The sequence below is a fragment of the Mustela erminea genome, chromosome 3, assembly GCF_009829155.1.
Source record: "Mustela erminea isolate mMusErm1 chromosome 3, mMusErm1.Pri, whole genome shotgun sequence".
NCBI lineage: Eukaryota > Metazoa > Chordata > Mammalia > Carnivora > Mustelidae > Mustela > Mustela erminea.
The window spans coordinates 60,227,974-60,253,778 of record NC_045616.1 but is presented as its reverse complement, the minus strand read 5'-3'; the positions used below and the strand labels follow the sequence as shown (position 1 = coordinate 60,253,778).

The 25,805-nt window shown below is 37.7% G+C and overlaps 2 protein-coding genes across 2 annotated transcripts in view; one reads left to right on the top strand and one right to left on the bottom strand.

Annotated features, from left to right (window-relative positions):
• JMY (junction mediating and regulatory protein, p53 cofactor) overlaps window positions 1-25,805 on the top strand; it is a 104,094-nt gene that overhangs the window by 42,638 nt on the left and 35,651 nt on the right. Inside the window, exons 3-4 of the mRNA XM_032335881.1 lie at window positions 10,641-10,791; window positions 20,654-20,823. Of these exons, the coding sequence (XP_032191772.1) occupies window positions 10,641-10,791; window positions 20,654-20,823 (321 nt within the window). The remainder of the gene's footprint in view (window positions 1-10,640; window positions 10,792-20,653; window positions 20,824-25,805) is intronic.
• Window positions 1,883-2,378, bottom strand: LOC116586201 (small ubiquitin-related modifier 2-like). The gene has a single exon (XM_032335883.1). The coding sequence runs from the start codon at window positions 2,349-2,351 to the stop codon at window positions 2,064-2,066; it is 288 nt and encodes a 95-aa protein (XP_032191774.1). The 5' UTR covers window positions 2,352-2,378; the 3' UTR covers window positions 1,883-2,063.

Genomic DNA, 25,805 nt, shown 5'->3' with positions numbered 1-25,805 from the left:
TCTTCGCTCCTACATGGCACCATTGTTGATGCCAGTATAGCATGGCCGGGATTAAAACACATATCAGTTTGACTGCAAAGCTTGCTGTTTTAATTAAACCACATGGTGTAAACTGTTGGTATGTCTCTCGTTTAAGGATTTGTAGGAAATGAGAGGAAAGGTGGTCCAGGGCTAGAACACTGTCGCATCCTGTGGAGTTTGACCTGTATTCTGGATTCTTTAGAAAGAACTTAATTTCCAGTGCTTTTAAACTAGATACTAAAACATGATAGAAAAAAAGAAAATAAGTTAACTTGGTACCCTGAATGTATATTTATATTTGTATTATAAAATATTTATAAGATACATATTTAATATACCTTGATATTTTCTTAAATATTTATATATTAGCATTTTATTATAATAGAGTTACTATATATTTTATATTTTATATTAAATATACTTTAGTCTTAATTATATTTATATAAATGGTAATTAAAAACTTTTTAAATTTGGTATTCTTAAAAGCATCCTTTATTACTTATGGAAAGCCTTTGATCTTTCAACCATACAGCTTTACTCATTGTTCAGATCCAGCTTTGTCTCAAGGCAGAAAGTAATATTGCTCTGTCTCCTAGTTTTAATGCCTCATACAGGTATCTGATTTTTTAAATTTTATTTATGTATTTGAGGGAGCATGAGCAGAGAGAGGGGGAGAGGGAGAAGCAGACTCCCTCTTGAGCAGGAAGTCTGATGTGGGGCTCCACCCTAGAATCACCACCTGAGCCACAGACAGATACTTAGCCAACTGAGCCAGCCAGGCATCCCTGTAAATGGTAATTAATAAAGATTTTTCACTAATCCTCTGTCTCATCTATAAGCATTAAGCAATTCCTCCCTACCCAGAATTTTTGGCCTAAAGGTTGTTCTAAGACCCACACCCCTTGACAGAGTTACCAGACTCTATGTCTAATATATTGGCACTCAAAAATGTAACCCCCAGGGGCACCTGGGTGGCTCAGTGGTTTAAGCCTCTGCCTTCAGCTTGGGCCATGATCTCGGTGTCCTAGGATCGAGTGCCATGTCGGGTTCTCTGGTCGGCGGGAAACCTGGTTCCCTCTCTCTCTGCCTGCCTCTTCTGCCTACTTGTGATCTCTCTCTCTGTCAAATAAATAAACAAAATCTTAAAAAAAAAAAAAGTAACCCCCGACTGGCAGCCTCAGTATCATCTGGGACCTTGTTACCAATACAGATTCCTGGTCCATACCTCAGATATCTACTGAAACTAGGGGGAGGGGCTCTGCAGTCTTCATTGAAACAACCTTCCCAGGTGATTATGATACTTAAGTTTAAGAACCCCAAGTTCAGAAGAACTTGAAACCACTCATGGATGGAACACACTGAACTCCAAAGTTATAGTCTCTCTGGGACTCAGTTTTGGCATCCACAGAGTGAGATTCAAACTAGATGATTCTATCTAGATTATTATTATTTTTTAAACAAGAAGTTTATTTAAACAACAAGATGCTTGACTTGAAGGGAAAAGTATCTAGGATTCATTTCTTTTAGAGTAATTTATCTCTACTTAAAGACAGATTGCTGTACATGTAACACTACATACAAAAAAGTTATAAAATTGTCCTTGGTTTTACAATGATAAATGAAAAACATTAAAATTCTCCAATTGAAAAAGGTATGCAAGGATTTTTATGTTGTTCGTTTTTTTGTTAAACAGTGAGAGCAAAATAACTTATTGGAATATAAAGGTTAAGAGCTGACTGAGAATGCCACTAATGGAGAGAGGGGGTATTTTCACAGAAGTAGTATTTTCCCCCATCCCATCTCCATTTGTTGTCGATCAAAACATACCACTGGCCATTTAGTTTAAAAAAATGCAATATGCTTGTACACATACACAGTTACTTTATGTACAATAAAGGAATGGGGAAGGGGAAAATGAAAGAATAGAGAAAACTATACTGTAGTAGTCGGGATGTGGTGGAACCAAATTGCGGCTTTCTAGTTGAGAATGTCTGCTTGGTCTGGAGGAACAGAGTTCTGGAGTAAAGTAGCAGGTTCCCTTTTTAGTAGATGACACCTGTCTGCTGCAGGAACACATCAATTGTATCTTCATTCTTCATTTCCGCCTGTGTAGGTGTGTCTGTTTCATTAATTGGCTGCCCATCAAATTGGAATCTGATCTGCCTCATTGACAAACCCTGTCGTTCACAGTAGGCTTTCATTAGTTTACTAAGTGATGTGTGCCTCTTAATCTTAAACTGCACCACAGAACCATCCCACCCCGCCACTTTCAAATTAATATGATCGTTGTTCTCAGTCTTGACTCCTTCCTTGGGCTTTTTGTCGGCCATGGCGAGCACTAGAGTATCCTCAGCTGCCACTTCACAAAAGAGGTGCTAGGTCCACACCGAATGAGCACGCCTCTATCTAGATTTTTTTTTAAGATGTTATTTATTTATTTGACAGAAATCACAAGTAGGCAGAGAGGCAGGCAGAGATAGAGGAAGGGAAGCAGGCTCCCTGCTGAGCAGAGAGCCTGATGTGGGGCTCTATCCCAGGATCCTGGAATCATGACCCAAGCCAAAGGCAGAGGCTTTAACCCACTGAGCCAGCCAGGTGCCCCCTCTGTCTAGATTTTTAAATCCAGCATATTAATGAGTCAGGGTTGGTTACTGAGTTGGCCCACTGATTTGTCTTTGCGTAGCTAAAAGCACTTCAGGCACATTGGCTGACTTTTTATACTTGCTGAAAGAAATAAGCAAGGATCTAGTAGGCAGCCTCAGCTCTTTTCTCCCCTTCATAGCCAGGCACCTCGTTTTGCCAATTATCGTCCCACTGCATCTTAAATGTGCTCTTCCACCCTTCCTGTTCCCCAGGACCAAGCAAATCTGTAAGTATCATTGTGTGAGATAGAAAGATACACACTCCCCAGCCCTTGTTCCAGTGGACAAATTAGAAGAGGGTTTTCATCTGGGCAGATGCAGCAGTATACATAGCTTGGCAAAAGATGGGCTGGTTTTCAGTCTCCACTCTGCCCACTTTGTGGGGCACTTTGTACAGGGTGGTTTTTACACTGTTGGATCACTATATACTATCACATATCAACTGTGAACTGTATAGTGCCATCACTTACCTCTTACCTGAGCTATTTTTTCTTTGGTTTCCTTGCCTTTTAGATTTCTCTCTCTGCTTTTTTTTTTTTTTTTTTAAGATTTATTTATTTTTAGAGTGAGAACATGCAGGAGAGTGGTGGGGACCGGCAAAAGGAGAGAATTTCAAGCAGACTCCCTGCTGAGTATGGAGCCTGACACTGGGCTTGATTTCATGACCCTGAAGTCATGACCAGAGCTGAAATCAAGAGTCAGATGTCCAACCCACTGAGCCACCAGGGTGCCCCAGATTTCTCTCATCTTTAAAAAAAAATTATCAGATCACACTTCTTGAGAATATTGATTTACTTTGAATCCAGAAAAATGCATGACTAAATACTTCCAAATGTGATCATGTTATTTTGTTAATCTTAGTCACCTTCAGGTGACTCCTGGGCCCAGAAAATTTGTATTAAAGGTACTACAACGTCAGTATATATACAGATTTATCTTGGCATCTTTTTCACATGAGAATTGGAGGTTTTGTTTTGTTTTATTTTTCTCTTCTTCACCTGCTAACCCAGCAGTAGACAGGAGTTACACTTAAGGTTTCTTATATAAAACCCAGTATCCAAGGAAGTGATGTACTTCATAATAAGTAATTGATGCCAAGAAATTTGTATTTATAAATTAGTCTCACTATAGCCACCTAAACTGACACATACTTTTTTCCATTTCAAAAGCAGGCACTGTTTTCCGTCTAGCCCTGAAATTGAAAACAGAGATGTCATTGTTTTTAAGCTCATGATCCAGCTGACCAGTGCTGTACATTTTTCAGACTTGCCGAGATAGGAAAAGAACTTAGTATCCTGACTTAATGTCTTAGGTACAGGAAACCATAATAACATTTTTTAAAAAGGTAGTTGCAGTGTTAACTACTGAGTTTTAGAAACCATTTAAACAGCACTTAGAAAACATGCATAACATGTTTGTGTTGCGTATATTTGAATATACCTGTACAGTGAAGGTAAAGATGGTCCAACAAAGGACAAGTTATCTTCAAATAATTACCAGCAGATTTTTAAAAGTTTTCTCTTTTGAATAAGCCATAGTGTAAGTTTCTTACTTCTGTATAGTGTTTAGGCTTCCAAGTGAAAAGGATTTGGTTAATGATCTGAGTTAAGATTTTTTAATTTTGAACATTGCTTGTTCTATTTATTAGATTTCTGTTCCATAGTTGTGTCTATAGGAGTTTGATCGGAAAAGTAAACCAGCTGAAATAGCTGGGGAGAATTTAATACAAAGAATTGTTAACTTGGCATAAAGTTGTTAACCAGATGGTTAAGAAGGCAGCTAAGATATCAGAACTAACAATTGTAAAAACAGCCACCACCCCTGGGATTGGTGGCAGTTATTAATGTTTTAGTATGGAGGGTGGACTCTGTGTGGAGCTGAATTCTGGGGAAGGCAGCATAGTGTAATCAGGGCTGGTATGTCTCAGCTGGAAGGAGAGACTCAGATTACTGGGAATAGAGCAGCCCAGTGTTGGTTCCTCTTGCCGAGAGGGTGGGCAGAAAGTGAGGCTAGTTCTGCTAAGGCTGACAAACTGCGAACTGGATTCTGTGAACTGCTTCAGGAAGGAACTGCAGATGCTGGGATGAAGTGAGTCTCTGCTGATACCCATAGGAACAGCAAACAAGAAAGTCCAGTGATACACATAGGAAGAAGCAAATCTCTTCTCCCTCCCCCAGACCTTTCTATTGGCAAAGGCTAGACGTGGTTCACAAGCTCCAACTCTAGCATCACAAGGCATAAGGTGAACTTGGAAACTGATGGACAAGAATTTACATATATCTTTAAAATTTCAAAGTTGGGGGAAAAAAACCCTAGGAACCTAGCTTATGGTTTTAGGTACAATATACCAAGTCCTTGAAAGGGTATAAAGTTTAATCATGTCATTGAAAAGACGTTCTCTCCTAACGTGCTGAGTAAGAGTTTAAAATTTGGCTGCAGTGTTAAATTTTCTAAATCTTTGGTCCATATTTGTGAATATTAATCTTATACTTTTTGAGTGTTTAAAAATCAGAGGTAATCACAACAAAGCACAAACTATGATGGTTTTGTTAGATACAAACGAGTCTTCTGAGTCCTTCTATCTGAGCTGAAGTCTAAATATGCCACTTACTGCTAAGAGTCCCACAGTGGCTTCCTGGTGCCTCTCAAACTAAGTATAATTTCAGCCTGATGTTTTAAGTCCTCCTAATAGTGACCACAACCTCCTTTTCTAGTCTTATCTCACATTGCCTTTATCTGTTTTACCTAAACTCCAGCCATGCTGGACTATTCTGTCTTCTAAGACACTGAACGTAACTGCAAAAGGCTCAGGTTAATTCTTGCCTCCAGCAGACCTTTTGGGTGGTTCTCTTTCTCCATATACCATGTATCTCTCAAAATCATACCCCTCCTTTAGATCCCTCTGCAGTTTTCAACCTCAGTAAAGTAAATCCTGATCTGAACAGCTAAATGAGTTCTCTTCTTACCAAACGTTTCATTTACCTTAAAGGTCTTAAAATACCTTTATTCTTTTTACACAGAGACACCCTTCACCATTATTAATACCTGGATTAATTAAGAATTCTACTTGTTCTCTATTTTTTTTCCCCTGAAAGTTTTATTTATTTGAGGGAGAGAGAGAGAGGCTCACACATGGTGGAGAGGGGTTGACAGGGACCTCCTGAGGGAAAAGAGACTCCCCACTGAGCAGAGAACCCAACACAAGCTCATACCAGATCCCTGAGATCATGACCTGAGCCAAAGGCAGACACTAAACTGGTGGGGCCACCAGTTTAAATTTCTTAAGAATTTAGTTACTCATCATTCCCATTAGAAATTTTCTTCCCAGACTCAGTACTGCAACCTCTATGGCTGGTGCTTACCCGAGTATCCTAGGCATTCTCTGTCTTGATAGATTTTTATACTCTATTGTAATTCTTTATTTTAGTGTCTGTGTCTTCCACTAGACTGAGTATCTTTCTGTGCCTGCTGCCTAGTACAATAGTGATGGTGAGAAAATACTATAATAATAATAATACATCATCATTTTGAGTGAATAATTGAATGTTAAGTGATTGTGTCAAAGCTCTCACACTTAATAGTAGCACAGCCAGTTCTCCTAATTTGAAGACATTTCTGCAGCACTTTTATCTTTGCTTACCCCACCCTCCAATTAGATCATAAATTTCTTAGGCGGAGAATGTGTGTCTTACGTTACATCCCCTGAAGTACCCAGTACAATGGGATCTTTATTCAAGTTACATAATTGAATGATTCCAGATATTAGCCATGGTAAAGTCTAAAAGGGAGAAAAAAGCAACCATATCCAGTAGCATCATGTAAGTTTAACTCCTGCAGTATGTGACTGGAGATACAGTAATTGTCTTCTGAGAATTAAGAAATTCCAGTCTTGGTTAGTACAGAATCTGGTATCAAGCATCTAAGCTTCTCCTACTGATTTAATTGCCCTTACTTGGCACTATTTTTATGGTCCCAGAAATGGAGCTCAACATAATTCTGTTTTCCAGCTATTAAGGAAGACATTTAGGTTTTGATCATATCTCCATTTCCCCTCCCTCCCACACACACTGGAAAAAAAAGTAAGTCTCATAATTTTGCCTCTTGCTGTTCCTCCTATATGGAAACAGGAGTTCATTGTTTGCTTGACTAGAAACAGGAAGCCTCTGGGGTAATGTGTCCTCATCTTGTCTGGTTGGTATGGTTTGTGAAATGAAGAGATAAAGCATTTTTTTGGTTCATGATTATAAAAGCAGTAGGTATGTATACACACACACACACTCTAAAGAAGATTTGGAAAGTACAGATTTCAAACAGGAAGAAAAATGATCACCCACAATCTAACAAAAGATGACCTCAGTAATATATTCTATATATTTTCTCCTTTTTTCTGGACATTATATAGTTGAAATTATGTCTAGGATTTGATGTGTCTTTACTTAATCTTATAAAAGTGATTGTTCTTTGTTACTAGAAACTTCATAAGCATTATTTTTGCACAGAATTATATAAGTATTATCATTCTCTATTACTAGATATTTGTGACACGTTTTTTTTCTTCTATTTTGAGTAGCATTGTAGTGAACATCTTTGGTTATTATTCTTTGAAGGTATTTTCTTAAGGTAAGAAGATATGTATAGGGACATCTGGGTGGCTCAGTTGGTTAAGCAGCTGCCTTCGGCTCAGGTCATGATCCCAGCGTCCTGGGATAGAGTCCCACATCGGGCTCCTTGCTTGGCGGGGAGCCTGCTTCTGCCTACCATTCTGTCTGCCTGTGCTCACGCTCTCTCTCTCCCTCTCTCTCTCTCTCTAACAAATAAATAAAATCTTTAAAAAATAATAATAAAAAAATAAAATCTTAAAAAGATATGTATATAAGAAAATGCCTTTAAAGAGTATGGTATCATACTCTTTATGAAAAGTTTTTCATCAATTTATAGTTCTACCAGCAGTGTATGAGTTTGTGCCCGTTTCACCATGACCACAATAACTCTGGTTACTTTTTTAAAAAAATATTTACTTAATGAGTTTTTCTAAATGGTTTCTTATCCTACTATGTAAAAACAGCTATTTTGTGTCATCTTTCCTCCATTCTCCTGTACTACATTTTCTTATCTGGACGTTTTTCTTCACAGGGGAAAATGGAGATTATCAAAAAGAAATTCCCCTCATCCTACCAAATCCAAAACTTGACTTTCTTTATGCCCACGGAAGAACTTTCCCTACATTTGCCAAGAGCAGATTCCCTACACCAGTACTCCAGTTCCTTCCCATGTTCTTCTTAAGGACCTTTCTACTATAATTTGCCCTATTTTCCCCTGGCATCTTTCTGTTTTCCTTTTGCTAGATACTTCTTACCCCTCACTTCTCAGACTGTTCTATGATCTCCCATTGAAATAAAATATAAAATTTAAAACCCATTGAGGTTTGTCCTCTCCTACCACCACCCTTTTTTCTCTATTCAGATCCCTCAAAAGAATATTTATTTATACACATGTCTACATCTCTCACCTCTCATTAAAAACAGGTGCAGAGTGAATTTTTAATTACTCATTTAGGAAATATTTTAGATTGCATATTTCATGCCAGGCAGTATGCTAGTGAGAAGCAAATAAATAAATAAGCCACACACTCAAAAAATGCCTGTGTCCTCATAGAACTTTAAAGGGGGCAAACAGTTAATAGTTAAAATTCACAAAATCTTATAAGCGCTTTGCAGGAAAGTGGTATGTGTTGCACTGAAGAGATTGTAACAGGAAGTCTGGGAAGACTTCCATGAACTAGTAATTGAACTGAGATCTGAAGATGTCATGGGTGTTAATAGGCAAAGAAAATTTGCTTATACTCTAGAACTAAGTTGTTGCTAAGTTCAGTGATCTTATTGCTGTTATATCTGTTGGTACTGGTTGTCATCCTGCTTAACCCCTAAGCAGTGTTGGACAGGTTCAATTTCTCCTCCTTTGACTCTTGCTCCTTATGTGATTCCACACTTGACTGGTGTACCCACTTCCTCTGGCTTTATTTCTGTGGGCTGTTGACCCAGCTTTACAGTCAGTATTCCTTTTTCTCATGACTTCCTTAGATAACCTCATTCACTCTGATGGCTGTAAATGTCATCTATATGGCAAGCCACCTAAATTTATATCTCTAGCCTTGGCTTTTGCAGAATCAAACTTAATGAAACCAACTACTCCTTCATTGTTTAATTCTTGAGGAAATGGCAGTTCTATATACAGATATTTCTTTAAGATTGTATTTATTTTTTTAATTAATCTCTACACCCAGTGTAGGACTCCATCTTCCAACCCGAGATGAGGTCTCATGCTCCACCAACTGAGCCAGTTAGGCACCCCCCAATTTTTTTCTAGTCATTTTTTTTCTTTCTTTTTTAAAGATTTTTATTTGGGAGAGAGAAAGAGAGCGTACACATACCGAGCACACACAAGCAGGTGGAGTGGTAGAGGGAGAAGCAGAGCCCCCGTGGGGCTCTGTCCCAGATCATGACCTGAACCAAAGTCAGAAGCTTAGTCTAATTGAGCTACCCAGATGCCCCTCTAGTCATTCTTGATCCCTTCTTGTGCCTTGCTATTGTCCGTTCATAACACTGCTTATTAGAAATTGCTCATTGTGTGCTGGCTTCTGAACCAGGTGCGCTTGCACCTAGTGTATTTCCCCCTCTATCTGGAAACCTCTTCATTTGCTTAAGGAGCAGTATACTGTTTTTTGTATATTTTTGTATATTTGTATATTTTTGTATATTTTCAAGATCAAAACCAAATGTTATCTTCCTCTAGGTTATATTTCCTGGTGATTAAAATTTTATTTTGGGTTCAGACTGTTCTTTTAATTTGTTAATTGCACCATTTAGAGAATATGGCCTGTATTATTTCTACCTCTTAAAATTTTTTTTACAACTTTTTTGGTGGCTCATGATAGTTGATTAGTTTTTTAGAAATATGCCAGGGTGGATTAATACCTTTCTCTCTGTTTTTTTTTATCATCCTAAGAAGATGTTCTCATTTAATTTTTTAAGCAGTCTTTTCACACTATATGATAAAGCAGGATGGAGTGCACAGAGGATCCATTCCTAGTCTTCCTGTATTTCACCTTTCTTCCATGTTAAACATAGCTGTGTAGTGTTTTTATATGTTTTTATATTAATACTGTCAGGTCTGTGAATTTTACTTTAGCATTCATCTAGTACCTCCCTGTCCATCATTCGATTTTTAGCTCTGCTTTGTTCTTTTGTTTTATTTGTAACTCTTGCAAGTAATCATTAATTTTGTCTGTTACTTTTGTCCAGAGATCTTTAGTGCATAGATGGGCTGATTTTTATAAATTATCAGTCTTAAAAATCTGAGTTTTCAATTATTTATGTCAGCTATAAAATAAGTATTTAGTGATACAAATAATTTTTAACCTGAAAATATAATTATCATAAAGTAGGAAATATATTTCTTGTTATCTCAGCACCCCAAAATAACATCTTTAGATTTTGCTGTATGTACTTTATTTATATATGGAGGAGGGGAAGGGTGAAAAAGAAGATAGAGAAAGGAATGGCGAACAAATTTCTGTGTCAGGTCTTTAACATTATTAATTAATTTTTTTTTTAATAAGTTAATGGCTTATACTCTAGGGCAAGAGAAAACAAGTATTGTTTGTTTTAGCCTGAGACACAATGCCTGCCTGATTGTGAACATTCAGTAAATGTTTAAGGAATGAAGAAAGAAAAAGAAAGGGGCTCCTGGGTGGCTCAGCCCTTAAGCATCTGCCTTGGGCTCAGGTCGTAGTCCCAGGGTCCTGGGATCCAGCCCCGCATGGGGCTCCCTGTTCAGCGGGAAGCCTGCTTCTCCCTCTTCCACTCCCCCTGCTTGTGTTCCCTCTCTCATTGTTTCTGTCAAATAAAATCTTTCAAAAAGAGAGGAAGAAGAAAAGAAAGAAATGGCCCTCTTAATTTTCCTTTTTTCTGTCTAAAGATTTCCATGGAGAATGATTATCTGGGTCCCCGAAGAATTGAAAGTCTACAAAAAGAAGATGCTGATTGGCAGCGAAAAGCTCACATGGCTGTGCTGTCTATTCAAGATCTTACTGTCAAGTATTTTGAAATCACAGCGAAAGCACAAAAAGGTGAGTTTCCTAGTAAAGTTATTCTTGTTAGATATTTTTGAAAATGACTGAAATATTTCATGTTTGCAGGAGTTCTATAGAAAAATGTATTAAGACTACTCATAGTCCTAGTAGATAAAAAAGATCACTATTAGTAAATTATGGTAGATCCTTTCAGTCTTTTCTGGGCATGTGTTTACACATACTCCACCTTTAAAAATTAGTAATTGGGTATTAGTGTAGCATAAGTCAATTCTGACACTAACCTGTTACCCCACAGCTTATGCGATGAAACTGCCCACATTTAAGACACTACTTGGAACCTTAGAGGGTCCCTGGGCCTTCTGCACTTCTCACCAACTGATGACAAACTTGGGGGTTTGCACGGCCTTTTTAGGTTTGATCATTTGCTACAATGACTCACAGAACTCAGGAAAGTACATGCTTAGAATTACAGTTTATAAATGATAAAAATCAAGACAAGCCAAATGAAGAGAGTCATAGGGCAAGGTCTTTGAAGGTCCATTCCTTTCAACTTCCTTCCATGGGTGGCCACGAAAATCCTTCAATAGCAGTTTAATCTTTGAATTGTTATTTATACCTGAAGTTAGTTTCTGTACTCTTCCAAATAGTCAAAACCTAGTAAAATTCTTTTATGTAGTTGGATTTCTTTCTGGACTCTCTTTTCCAATGATAAGCCTTTTCTTATGCTCTGATTAATGATAATAGCTTCATAATAAAATTTATTACCTACATTTATCAATTAACCCTCATTATTATTCAGAAATCTTTTGGGTGTATAGTCAGTTACTCTTTTTTTTTTTATTTTTTTTTTTTTATTTTTTTTAAAGATTTTTATTTATTTATTTGACAGAGAGAGATCACAAGTAGGCAGAGAGGCAGGCAGAGAGAGAGGAGGAAGCAGGCTCCCTGCTGAGCAGAGAGCCCGATGTGGGACTCGATCCCAGGGCTCTGAGATCATGACCTGAGCCGAAGGCAGCGGCTTAACCCACTGAGCCACCCAGGCGCCCCAGTCAGTTACTCTTCTCTAAGATAATACTATCATCCTTTTTGAAAAATCATTTCTTCCCAGACTAATGTAATTCTTATCAGAACTGCAATATTGTAGACTTTGACAAGAGGATTTTCATATTCATGGGAAGAGTAAATGCTTTATTTTCTTTTTTTCTTTTTAAAGATTTTATTTATTTTGAGAGAGAAAGAAAGGAGAAGCAGACTCCCTGCTGAGCAGGGGACCCGTTGCAGGGGTCCCAGGACCCCGTGATTGTGACCTGAGCTGAAGGCAGACACTCAAATAACTAAGCCACCCGAGCACCCCACTGCAGTGGTTTTTAACTAAAGGTGATTGCGCCATGCAAAAGGACATTTAACAGTCTCTGGATTAAAGTCTCTGGTCAGTCTCTGACATTTTGGTTGTCACAACTACTAAGAGTGTTACTAGCATTTAGTAGAGCCATGGATTATGTGAAACATCTTATGTTACATAGGACAGCCCAGTCTATGACAAAGAATTTTCTGGCTCAGAAGGTCTAAAGTGCTGAGTTTGAGAAGCTTTAGTCTTCTTTAAAAAAAAAAAAAAGTATGGTTAATCATATCAGTTAATGCTGAAAAATCATTTGACGAAATACAGCATGCTGTGTGTGATGAAAACACTCAGCAAACTAGGAATAGAAAAGAACTTCTTTAAGTCTGATAAAGCACATCTGCAAAAACCCTATAGCCAACATTGCATTTAATGTGGAAGACTGAATGCTTCCCCCCAAAATAGGTACAAAGTCTAGGATGTTTACTCTTGACCCCTCTTTCTTATTCAGCGTAATATAATAAATCTTAGTTATAATAAGGCAAGAAAAAGAAATCAGCTTCCAGTTGGAAAGGAAGAAATAAAGTGGTTCCTATTTTAGATAATACTGTTCATGTTGAAAATTGTATGGAATATGTATCTATTTATTTATTAATTTATTAAAAGATTTTGTTTATTTATTTGATGGAGAGAAACACAGTGAGAGGAAGAATACAAGCAGGGGGAGTGGGAGAGGGAGAAGCAGGCTTCCCGCTGAGCGGAGAGCCCGATGCTCAGGGCTCGATCTCAGGACCCTGGGATCATGACCTGAGCCAAAGGCAGACGCTTAACCACTGAGCCACCCAGGCCCCCCTGGAATCTTTTTTTTTTTTTTTTTTTAAAGATTTTATTTATTTGACAGAGAGGAATCACAAGTAGATGGAGAGGCAGGCAGAGAGAGAGAGAGAGAGAGAAGCAGGCTCCCCGCCGAGCAGAGAGCCCGATGCGGGACTCTATCCCAGGACCCTGAGATCACGACCTGAGCCGAAGGCAGCGGCTTAACCCACTGAGCCACCCAGGCGCCCCCCCTGGAATCTATTTTTAAAAACTTCAGACTACCAAGTGACTTTCTCAGGGTAACAGAAAATATGGTCAGCACCCAGAAATGCATCCTATTTATATAGGCAATGAATAGTTGGAAATAGAAATTTTTTAAAAAATTCCATTTATAAAAGTCCGACAAAACATGTACAGGATTCATAGTGCTTGCAATTAGATAACATGAGGAAGAAATCACAGATCTAAGTAAATGGATAGACATGTTGTGTTCATGTATTGGAACATCCAACATAGTAATGATGTCTGTTCTCTCCAAAGCAATCTATAGACTCAGCACAGTACCTGCCAAAAAGCAGGACTTTTTCCTATAAACATAAACAGGCTGATTCCAATTTACATGGAAAAGCAAAGAAACTAAAATACCTAAAACAGTTTAGAAAAATAGAAAACTAGAGACATGTTACCTGACTTTATAAATTATAGAGCCACTGTGACATGGTATAATGGAAGGGATAGACTGTGAATCATTGGGATAGAATAGAGAATAATAAACTCACAACACATGGTCATTTACTCTGCAAATTAGCGCCAGAAAAGATGTTCAAGGCCATCAGTCATTAGTATGCAAATTAAAATCACAATGAGGTAGCGACACATGCCTGTTAGAATGGCTAAAATAAAAAAAAATACTAACAATATCAAGGGTAGACAAGGATGTAGAATAACTAAAGAGCCCTTCCTCTATTGCTGGCTGTAATGTAAAATTGTACAGTCTCTGGAAAATGAATGCAGTATTTAAAATATTTATTTATTTGAGGTAGATAGAGTGAAAGAGAGCACATGCAGAGGGAGAGAGAAAAGCAGACTCCCTGATGTGGGGCTTAATACCAGGACTGTGGGATCGTGACCCAAGCCCAAGGTAGATGCTTAACTAACTGAGCCACCCAGGTTGGTGCAATTTCTTGCTAAGTTAAAGATGTGCTTACTGTATGAACTAAGAATCGCATTTGTGGGTATTCACCTTAGAGCATAATGACAATTTAAAAAATAAATGATAACTACAGTACATTAAAATGTTAGTAATAGGGGCACCTGGGTGACTTAGTAGGTTAAAGCCTCTGCCTTCAGCTCAGGTCATGATCCCAGGGTCCTGGGATCCAGCCCCGTGTCAGGCTCTCTGCTCGGCCGGGGGCCTGCTTCCCTTCCCCTCTCTCTGCCTGCCTCTCTGCCTCCTTGTGATCTCTGTCTGTCAGGTAGTAAATAAAATCTTTAAAAAAAAATGTTAATAATAGTTCATTTTAAGGTTTAAAGATGTCTTTTCTTACTGTACACTGAATTTATGAAATAATTTTCAGTAAATTTGGTTTAGAGTCTGCTTTCTGTGTTTTTAGGTACATTATTGTTTAAAAGAGAAAGTTTGCATTATGGTTAAAAATATATAACCATTATAGGGGCACCTGGGTTGTTCAGTTGGTTAAGCTTCTGACTCTTAATTTCGGCTCAGATCAGGATCTCAGGCTCCTGGGATCCAGCCCCATGTTGGGCTCCTTGCTCAGTGGGGAGTCTGATTAAAATTCTCTCCCTCTCCAAAGAATCTGTACTCAGAGAACTATGGAATACTCATGAAAGAAATTGAGGAAGGCACAAAAAAATGGAAAAACGTTCCATGCTCATGGATTGGAAGAACAAATATTATGAAAATGTCTATGCTACTTAGAGCAATCTACACATTTAATGCAATCCCTTTCAAAATACTATCAACTTTTTTCAAAGAAATGGAACAAATAGTTCTAAAATGTTTATGGAACTAGAAAAGACCCCAAATAACCAGAGGAGTGTTGAAAAAGAAAACCAAAACTGGCAGCATCACAATTCCAGACTTCAAGCTCTATTACAAAGCTGTCATCAAGACAGTATGGTACTGGCACAAAAACAGACACATAGATAATGGAACAGAATAGAGAACCCAGAAATGGACCCTCAACTCTATGGCCAGTGAATCTTTGACAAAGCAGGAAAGAATGTCCAGTGGAAAAAAGACAATCTCTTCAACAGATGGCATTGGGAAGATTGGACAGCCACATGCAGAAGAATGAAATTGGACAATTTCCTTACACCAAACACAAAAATAGACTCAGAATGGATGAAAGACCTCACTGTGAGACAGGAATCCATCAAAATCCTAGAGGAGAACACAGGCAGCAATCTCTTTGACCTCAGCCACAGCAACTTCTTCCTAGATGCATCGCAAAAGGCAAGGGAAGCAAGGGCAAAAATGAACTGATGGACTTCATCAAGATAAAAAGCTTTTGCACAGCAAAGGAAACAGTCAACAAAACCAAAAGGCAACAGACAGAATGGGAGAAGATATTTGCAAATGACATATCAGATAAAGGGCTAGTGTCCAGAATCTATAAAGAACTTAGCAAACTCAACATTGGAAGAACAAAGACTCCAATCAAGATCACGACCTGGGCAGAAGACATGAACAGACATTTCTGCAAAGAAGACATCCAAACAGCCAAGAGACACATGAAAAAGTGTTCAACATCACTTGACATCAGAGAAATACAAATAAAAACCACAGTGAGATACCACCTCACATCAGTCAGAATGGCTAAAATTAACAAGTCAGGAAATGACAGGTGTTGGCAAGAATGCAGAGAAGCGGGGTGGGGGGGTACTCCTGGGTGGCTCAGTGGGTTGAGCCTCTACCTTCGGCTCAGGTCATGCTCTTACAGTCCCGGGATCAAGCCCCGTATTGGGGGCTCTCTGCTCGGCAGGGGACCTGCTTCCCCCCAACCCCTCTGCCTGCCTCTCTGCCTATTTGTGTGATCTCTCTCTCTTTGTCAAAATAAATAAATAAAATCTTAAGAAAAAAAAAAAAAAAGAATGCAGAGAAAGGGGAACCCTCCTACACTGTTGGTGGGAATACAGCCTGGTGTAGCCACTCTAGAAAACAGTATGGAGTTCCCTCAGAAAACTGAAAACAGCTACCCTACAATCCAGCAATTGCACTACTGGGTATTTACCCTAACAGTACAAATGCAGTGATCTGAAAGGGCATGTGCACCCCAATCTTTAAAGCAGCAGTGTCCACAATAGCTAAACTATGGAAAGAGCCTAGATGTCCATCAACAGATGAATGGATAAAGAAGAGGTAGTATGTGTGTGTGTGTGTGTATATATGTATGTATGTAGTGGAATATTATGCAGCCATCAAAAATTGAAATCTTGGCATTTGCAATGACCTGGATGAAACTAGAGGATGTTACGCTAAGTGAAATAGGTCAGTCAGAGAAGGTAATTACCATATAATCTCACTGATATGAGGAATTTGAGAAACAAGACAGAGGATCATAGGGGGAGGGAGGGAAAAATGAAACAAGATGAAACCAGAGAGGGAGACAAACCAGAAGAGACTCTTAATCTCAGGAAACAAACTGAGGGTTCTTGGAGTGGAGGGGGTGGGAGGGATGGGGTGGCTGGGTGATTGGGGAGGGTATGTGCTAAATGGTGAGTGCTATGAATTGTGTAAGACTGATGAATCACAGACCTGTATCCCTGAAACAAATAATAAATTATGTCAATTTTTTAAAAGTGAAAAAAAAGTAAAATTCCCTCTCTCTCTCTGCCCCTTCCCTTCTCTCTTTCTCAAATAAATAAAATTTAAAATATGTAAGCATTATAGAAAATATGTATGAATTATAGAAAATTTAGAATATTAGTAATTAGTAATTTGTAATTCTTCTGCCTGTGCAACCGCTTTGTGGTTCTGTCCTGTTTTTTTCCTATATATGACTTATTACAGAATTGCAGTGATTCCATATGTATTTTTTATATATGATTTGTATTTCTGGCTCTATACAATTTTGATGATTGCTCTTATTTTATACTTCTCCAATTTTAAGCAAAACATTTCTGTCTATGACTGCCATCATTATAGGGTTCCAAATTCTTCATTAGAGTCACTGTAAACTTCTTTATGTCTCAATTCTGTTGACTTTATCCTGGCAGGAAGCTTTTGAACCCAAACAGAGATATATTTGCTTGGCCATTTAATTTTCCTTTATTTTCCTTTTCTGAGTGTGTTTCCTTCTTCCCATGTCGGGAAACAGAATGAACTCTCTGTGGCTTTATGCTGCTGATAGTAATAGCTGTCCTTTATATTTCCAATCAGAAGGTAACTTTCTAATTTCTCATTTTAGAGGAAGAGTAAAACATGCCCTTTTATTTTACTTTTTTTCATTTGCAGAGGCAGATGTCCACCTAATTTCATGTATTATTGTTAGCTTTTATTCTGAAGATTGATTTATTTATTTTAGAGGGGGGGAAGGAGGGAGTGAGTGTGTGAGTAGGAAGGGCAAGGGGAAAAGGAAAGAGAATATTCAGCAGACCTTGTGTTGAGCACAGAGCTGGAGGTGGGGCCCAATGTCAAGATCCTGGGATTATGACCTGAGCTGAAATCAAGAGTCAGACGCTTAATTGTGCCACCCAGTTGCCCCTATTACTGCTTAGCTTTTTTTTTTTTTTTAAGATTTTATTTATTTATTTGGCAGAGAAAGACACAGAAAGGAACGGAAGCATGGGGAGTGGGAGGGAGAGAAGCAGACTCCCCACTGAGTAGGGAGCCCAATGTGGGGCTCGATCCTAGGACCGTGGGATAATGACCCGAGTTGAAGGCAGGGGCTTAACAACTGAGCCACCCAGGCGCCCCTAATCCTTAGCTTTTAAAACTATCTTAAATGGGCTCATTTCTGACAGGTATACATGTTATCATGTTAAACTTTTTAAAAATAAACATAACTTATTTTGTGAACACCAGAACTGCGTTGCCTTCAGAGCTTTTTTTTACACATACAGATTATCATACACTATTATTAGAGAGTTGTTTCTCTGAAAATGTGAAAGGTCCACTTAGCAAAAATCTTTATGACTGCCAGCAGAGGGAGAGAAGAATCTGTTTTAGAGATATCCCAATAGTGTTCTAGGAGTATTCCAAGCATTTTACAGTCACAAACAGTTTTTCTCTGTTACTCTTAGTATTTCTGAACTTTTGGGGAAAATAATTTCAAGTGAAGAGAATAACAGTGAGATGTAAGAATATGTTCTAGCCAAGGTATTAGAGGACAAAGTATCTTGATTAGCTCCTGTGGTAACAACATGAGACTGAATTAGGACAGGAAGCTGCTCCTGACACTAAAATGGAGAATAAGAGAGTGATGGTGTCATGTGAAGTGAAAGAAATGTTTGAATAACTGTCATTATCTCATGTACTTTCCACAAAAACTTTTGGACTAGATACTATATTTCCTTTTGTCATTAGCAGGGGAATTGAGCCCCAGAACAATGAAGTTTCTTGCCAAAAGTTACATGTCAATTACAAGTGAATTTGGGAATTTATTATTTCATTCCAAATCCTCTGATTTTTGTTTTCCTACATTATACTACTATATTGATCTTATGGTTGCAAAAATAGTATAATACAGTTTTAAAAGATAGGTAGAAATTAAAAATGGCAAAATCATTTGATATTCAGCCAATGAGTAGATTTTGTTAGAAAGCCTAAAATTGAGATTCAGAGCAAGACTATGCATTGGAAAAATCCCTTTGATGTCAGCACTTGAAGGCTACAGAAAATCTGAAACCAAAAGAACCGATTTAACTATATTGAGAGGAGAATGAGAATCTAAGCACAGTTCCTCATCTGTTATAATAGGAACTCAACAGGTAGTTTTTAAAGACTAAATTGAGAAGCAGTCAATTTTTAGGGAAAAATACTGGTTTATAAAACCTATTTCTATATGGAAGTAACCACCAGAAATAATTAAAAATTGTTTATATCCGGTCATTGAGATTAAGGGGTTAGGGAGAGCTGAGCCTGAGAAACTGCTCTTTTTCTTTAAAAGACTGCCTATACAGTTTTAATTTTTATGTATGTAAATGTATTATTGTAAAAAAAAATTAAGATTTCATAAAACTCAGAGACAGAGATTTAATGAGATATACTTCCTTGCAAAAGATGGTTAGGACTTAGTAGCAGTACAGAATTACCACTTACATATAAAAGATACCACTAGTGAATGTGTAGTAACTTAAAGAGCCAGACTAGTTCAGTGCTAAACAGACTGCTCCCTCTTTTGTAATAAATGTGTCTCTGACCTGTTAAAGTGGTTAGGCATAAGGGTGGTTGGTTTAATTGTATAGGACCCAGGATAAGCCACGACTGTACAATCAGTGATAAATCTTTAACTGGAGAAAATACTATCTCTTTGATTCTCAAAAAGTATCTCTTGAGATAGGGCTCTGTTGTGGCAAATAAAAAGTTACTTTTTTCTTTTCCTTTTTGGGGGCTGTGGGAGAGGAAGTTGGGTGTTGGTTGTACTGCTCCAACTCTAACCTCAGAATAAGCTCCATGCTAACACCTAGGATTTATTTTTTCCTTCATCAGATCATTATAGTATTTTTGGAGGAACTCAGAATAAGATTAACATGTGAATTTAAATAATTTCAAATAATCTTGAATAGTTAAGATTCTCATTTTAGTTAATGTACCCAATAAGAAATATAAACCTTTATAAAGTATGTATAAAACCTTTGAGGGATGCCTGGGTGGCTCATTTGATTAAGCATCTGCCTTCAGCTCCAGTCATGATCCCAGAGTCCTGGGATGGAGCCCTGCATCAGGCAGGGGAGCATGTTCTCCCTCTGTGTGCCATTCCTCTGTCTTGTTTTCACATGTATGTGCTCTCTCTCTCTCTCTCCCTTTCTCTCTGACAAATGAACGAATAAAATCTAAAAAAGTAAAAAAAAAAAACAAAAAACCTTTGAAATTTAATAACACTAAACATGTGTAAGAACATTTTTAAAGTTTTTAGAATCTGGGTGTCTGAGTGACTCAGTCTGTTAAGCATCCTTCTTTGCCTCAGGTCATGATCCCCGGATCCTAGGATTAAGCCCCACGTTGGGTTCTGCTTGTTGGGAAGTCTGCTCCCTCTCCCTCTGCTTGCTGCTCCACCTGCTTGTGCTCTGTCAAATAAATAACATCTTCAAAAACTAAATAAATAAAAAGGAAAGTTTTAAAATCTGACAACTCAGTTCCTTATCTTCACAAGTTATTTCTGAGGATGATTATTTAGGATTCTTTTGTTTTTTAAGATTTTATTTATTTATTTGGCAGATCACAAGTAGGCAGAGAGGCAGGCAGAGAGAGAGGAGGAAGCAGGCTCCCTACTGAGCAGAGAGCCTGATGCAGGGCTCCATCCCAGGACCCTGAGATCATGACCTGAGCCGAAGGCAGAGGCTTAACCCACTGAGCCACCCAAGCACCCCAATTATTTAGTATTCTTATTGAAGATAATAGACTCTAAGATATGTTGTTATATTTTAGAACTGCTAACAGGTAACTTAAGGGAGTAGGATTTATATGTTTATGTGTACGGTCAGTGAGATCTAAAACTTTGAAATTTTTAATATCAAGTTGTCTTGTGTCTTAATGTCTCTAAAAATTATTATTAATAGCTGTGTACGATCGAATGCGAGCAGATCAGAAGAAATTTGGTAAAGCATCATGGGCAGCAGCTGCAGAACGTATGGAAAAACTCCAATACGCGGTTTCTAAGGAGACTCTGCAGATGATGAGAGCGAAGGAGATCTGTTTGGAGCAGAGGAAACATGCACTAAAAGAAGAGGTAAAAAAAAAATACACATAAAATTTAAAAAGATTTGTGATTTGTTTTTTATCTTTGTACAAGAGTAGCGTTTTTCTGACACTGCAGGCAGTTGTTAATTTTGCATTGTCTCCATGAGATGGTAACAGGAGTTATCCTCCTAATAGAGTAGTTAGACATATGAGGTACTCTAGCAGCATCACAGTGTGGTTGTAGGCTGCAGTACACTATTAAAACAAAAAGGAGGTTGACATTAGAATTTTCTTGTTGTTTTTAAATTTTTTTGTACTGTAAGGTTCAGTGCTTTATTAAGAAAATTTCAGCACCCAGAGAAATATAGAAAAATTTTAAGGCAGTAGAATTTTGTTAGAATTGGTTATATTATATTCAAACCCTTTCCTTTTGGAGCTTCCCATTTTATTCCTGCTGGAACAAAAAACAGGAAAGGTCTGCAGCAGAGGTCCAGTTTTCTTGACTACACTCATTAAAACCTCTTCATGAATACCCCTGCAGAAAGGAATAGTTTTAGAAGTCCTTGAGAAGATTGCTCATATTTAAAATGTATCTAAAATGATTTTTTAAAAATTAACTGCTTTTGGGTGTCTGGATAGCTCAGTGAGTTGATCATCAGGCTCTTGATTTTGACTGGTGGTCTCGTGGTCATGGGATCGAGCCTCACATTGAGTTCAGCATAAAATTTGCATGGGATCCTCCCTCTCCCTCCCCCCACTGTCTCTCTCTCTCTCTCTCAAATAAATAAAATCTTAAAAAAAAAAAAAAAAAACCTAATTACTTTTTTTCATGGTCATCCTGTTCACCAGTGATTTTAGTATTCTTACTCATACTGTCCAGTGCAACATGGAATATACCATTGATGCCCAGCTCTTGGTGAAAATATTAAAACCATTAGAGGTATACTAGTTTTCATTACCTCCAGGCCATTATTTTTAAATGCTATTAAACATGTTATGTTTTATTATTAAGTTGGGCCAGAACAGATTGCTTTTTACGAGAGAGTACTCAAATATCTACATTGGTCTTTTGCTGATCGTTTTCTAAGTATGGGAAGCAACAAATCTCCATCTTGTTCAAGGGTCAAGTGTAGTTTTAAAAGTGACTAAAGATTAAAGCTGGTGTTAAGGATGAACCTAAGAGGGTGTTCTAGATTGTATATAATGTGTAGTAAGACTTTATGGTTTAGGCATGACTGTTCAGTTTTGTACCAAGAATTAAAACATATTTCAGGGTGCCTGGGTGGCTCACTTGGTTGGGCATCTGCCTTTGGCTTGGGTCATATTCCCAGGGTCCTGGGATCAAGTCCTGCATCGGGCTCCCTGCCTGGCAGGAAGCCTGCTTCTTATCTCCCCTTGCTCCTGTTCTCTCTATCCAAAAAAAAAATTTTTTTTTCAGAGATGAAAAATATTTCAATCATTATATAAATTTTGAATTATTTCCCATTATTTTCATTTGAGATAATTGATAATTTATTATAAGGCAATTTATTGCCTTATTTTATTAAGGAAGTTTTGAAACAATATGAAGTCATTTTCTTTGGCTGATACAGTATGCGTGAAGTATTTCTAAAACCAAACCACTTCATTTCCTCTTACTAGATCTTCTTAAATCTTCCTTTCTGTTAAAGCCACAGTTCTTCAAGATACTCCAGGCTCAAAACTTCAACTCTTCCCTTTCATTTGTATCTTTTTGCCTTTTGGAATTCTCCCCAACTGAAATGTCCCTACTCAGTTATTTATGAAACAAACATTTATTAAGTGGAGTGTTTTTTATTTGGGGGTTTTTTTGGCCAACAATTTTAATGGGTGATGGGGATAAAGACATGATTAATACCCCTTGTCTCCCCATCTTCCCCCCAACACTTTTTAAAGCCTAAATAAGCCGTAGCTATAATGTTTAGAGTTCTTTGTGGTGGGGCAAGACATGTACAGTGTGGAAATAAGCTGTGAGATAAGCAGGTATCATTATATATAAAGGGGACCAATGCAGGAGCACTCAGCTGTGACCAGAGCGTCCTAGGTGAAGAGAACAGTATGTTCCAGGAGCCCTAGCGGGCAGGGAGGAAGAGTCAGCCTTGTTACCTAGACCAGGAGTCATGAGAGATAAGTTGAAAAATTAAGCAAAATTTGGGGCTGTCCTTCTGCCTCCTACCAAGGAGTTTGAATTTCACCCTAAAAGCAGTATGGAGTCACCATAATGTTTTCATCAAGGAGCAGCACAACCACATTTATTTTTATGAAATAATGACTCTGACCAGTTCATAGAGAATTGACTGGAGAGTCATTCTTAAATCTAGTCAGTTTCTAATTGTTTCATTGCTGATAGTAGAAAGCAAGGCATTTCTCAAAAATGACTGTAAATACCAGGAATGTAGACCCTTCACTCAGTAACAAAAGAGGTTTAAATTGAAGGCAGTAGGGAGTTGGGGAAAGTTTAATCTGTATTTATGTTTTGGAAATCTGAAATTGTTCCTTTAAAACCTACTCAGGTTTGCACAGCATTCCTGGGTAGTTAAGAACTGATTAAAGGCAAGTTGGTGATGGTCAGATCCAGACTGCACACGCCCGGGCTCCTGAGGGTACATGCATGGGTTGTGCCTTTGTTCAAATAGTACTCCAGTCATCTTGAAACAGCTGGTTAGAGGAGGCAAGAAGTGTGGCTTTTTATTGGACAAAGGAGAATGAACTGTTGAGGCATCTGACTTTGTGTTATTTTTAAAAAAGCAGTTATACCTCAGAAAGGTTGGAATAAAATAATTTGATTGATTAGATTTATTGTACACTTCCTTTTTATCCATGGTTTTCCTTTCCACAGTCAACCATAGTCCTGAAGTAAATGATCCTCCTTCTGATATATTACCAGAAGATCAGTAGTAGCCAATGCTGCATCACAATGCCTCCATTTGCCTCACAGTTGAATGGTGAAGAGTGAGCACAGTACAAGAAGATATTTTGAGAGAGAGACCACATTCACATAACTTTTATTACAATATACTGCTGTAATTGTTTTATTTTATTGCTGTTAATCTCATACTGTGATCATTTGTAAATTATACTTCATGGTAGGTGTGTATGTATAGGAGAAACAGTATATATAGGTTTCAGTACTATCTGTGGTGTTAGGCATCCACTGGGGGTCTTGGAATGTAGCCCATATTATACTTTGTAGACCAGAGTGGTTTTTTAAAACCGCATTAAGACATGACTTGTGTACACCTGAAACTAATGTAACATTGCCAGCTATACTTAAGTTAAAAAAAAATTTCACTATACAATTTTAAAAATTCATTAAACTCTGCTTCAATTAAAATATACCGTTCACTCATTTAAAGTATATAGGTTCAGTGCTGTTCAGTATACTAACAGAATTACGCGTGTCGCCACAAGCAACCTTAGAACATTTTCATCACCCTGGAAATAAACCTGACCCCATTAACAGTGATTCCCCATCTCCTCTCTAAACTTTCTTACCTGACCATTAATCTTTTATAAATCTGCTATATTTCATATAAATGGAAATATTTCATATAAACAGAATCATAAAATATATGTTGTTGTTGTTTTTTTAACATTTATACTCAGCACAGTGCTTTCACAGTTCATCCCTGCTATAGCATGCATGAGTGTTTAGGTTAGGTTTTTGTAGAATGATACTGTATTCTATGATTAATACCACATTTTGTGCATCCTCCGTCAGTTGATGAACATTTGGGTTCTTTCTACTTTGGGAGGTATAATGAACAATGCTCCTGTAAACATTCATGCCCAGGGTTTTCACTTATCTTGGTATATATGTAAGAGCCAAACTGCTGTTTAACTTTTTGAGGAAACTACCAGACTGTTTTCCTGAGCAGCTCTACATTTACATTCCCACAAGCCGTGTACAGCAGTTAAAATTTCTCCACATCGTTCATCTCATCATTAATACTTAAAATTTGTCTCTTTTAAATTATGGCGCGCTGGTGAGTTTGAAGTGTTTATCTCATTGGGGTTTTTGATTTGCATTTCCTTCATGGTATTAAGTATCTTTCCTTTTGCTTACTGGCCTCTTCTTTGGAGAAATGTATACTCAGATCTTGTACCCATTTTAAAATTGGGTGGGTTTTTTTTATTATTATTGCTAAGTTGAAAGAGTTCTTTATAAATACTAGGTAGAACTCTTGTGTGGGATACATGCTTTGAAAGTATTAGCTGCCATTCTGTGGATTGATCATATTGGTTTTTAGAACACTGGCTATATCTGAGAGTAGTGTACTGCAGTCTGTAGGGGAAAACAAACTGCCTCCTCTTCTTCACTATGTGAAGATTTTTTTAGTCTTTATTGACATTTTAAAAGTGCATATGCTTATCAACTCTTGTTTAAAAAACAGTATGAGGTAACTTACAATTATGGCTATAATTAGTCCTAGAAAGAAGCCTTTTGTTAATGATTTAAATTGTGATTTTACCCTTAGGTTTCATTTGCTACTAGTGTTAAAGGTAAAATTGTAACTTGTCATGTCCTAGAACTTTTTCACACTATATACGGCATCTCTTGGCAAGGATTTCAGTCCCACTTGTGTTCCCACTTGTGTTCCTGATTAGCTTTCTCCCTTATATGACTAGGTATGTGAATTTCAAGTTCCAGAAGTTTTAGAACTTAAAATCCTAGCATTCTTGTTAGGTTTTTGTTTTTAAATCCTAGCATTTTATTGCCTGTGGAATAGAGTAGCATTTTCGTCTTCCTCACATGTACTAGCTTTGTTGTTCTAGCCAGCTGACACTGAGTTACAGGGTACCTAAAAGAACTGCTTGAGGGTAAGAATTCTGATTATTTGCTAATGTAAGAACATTGTTCTTACTGGAGTTGGTCTAGGGTGGTAGAAGAAGGGCTGGGCTAAAATGGGCCCCAAGAGTATGGGATGAGAATCTGTGGGGTCATTTTACCTGGGACCACCCCATTACCTTAATAGTCTGCTTCTTAATGTTGTGGACTGTGTTTGAATTCAA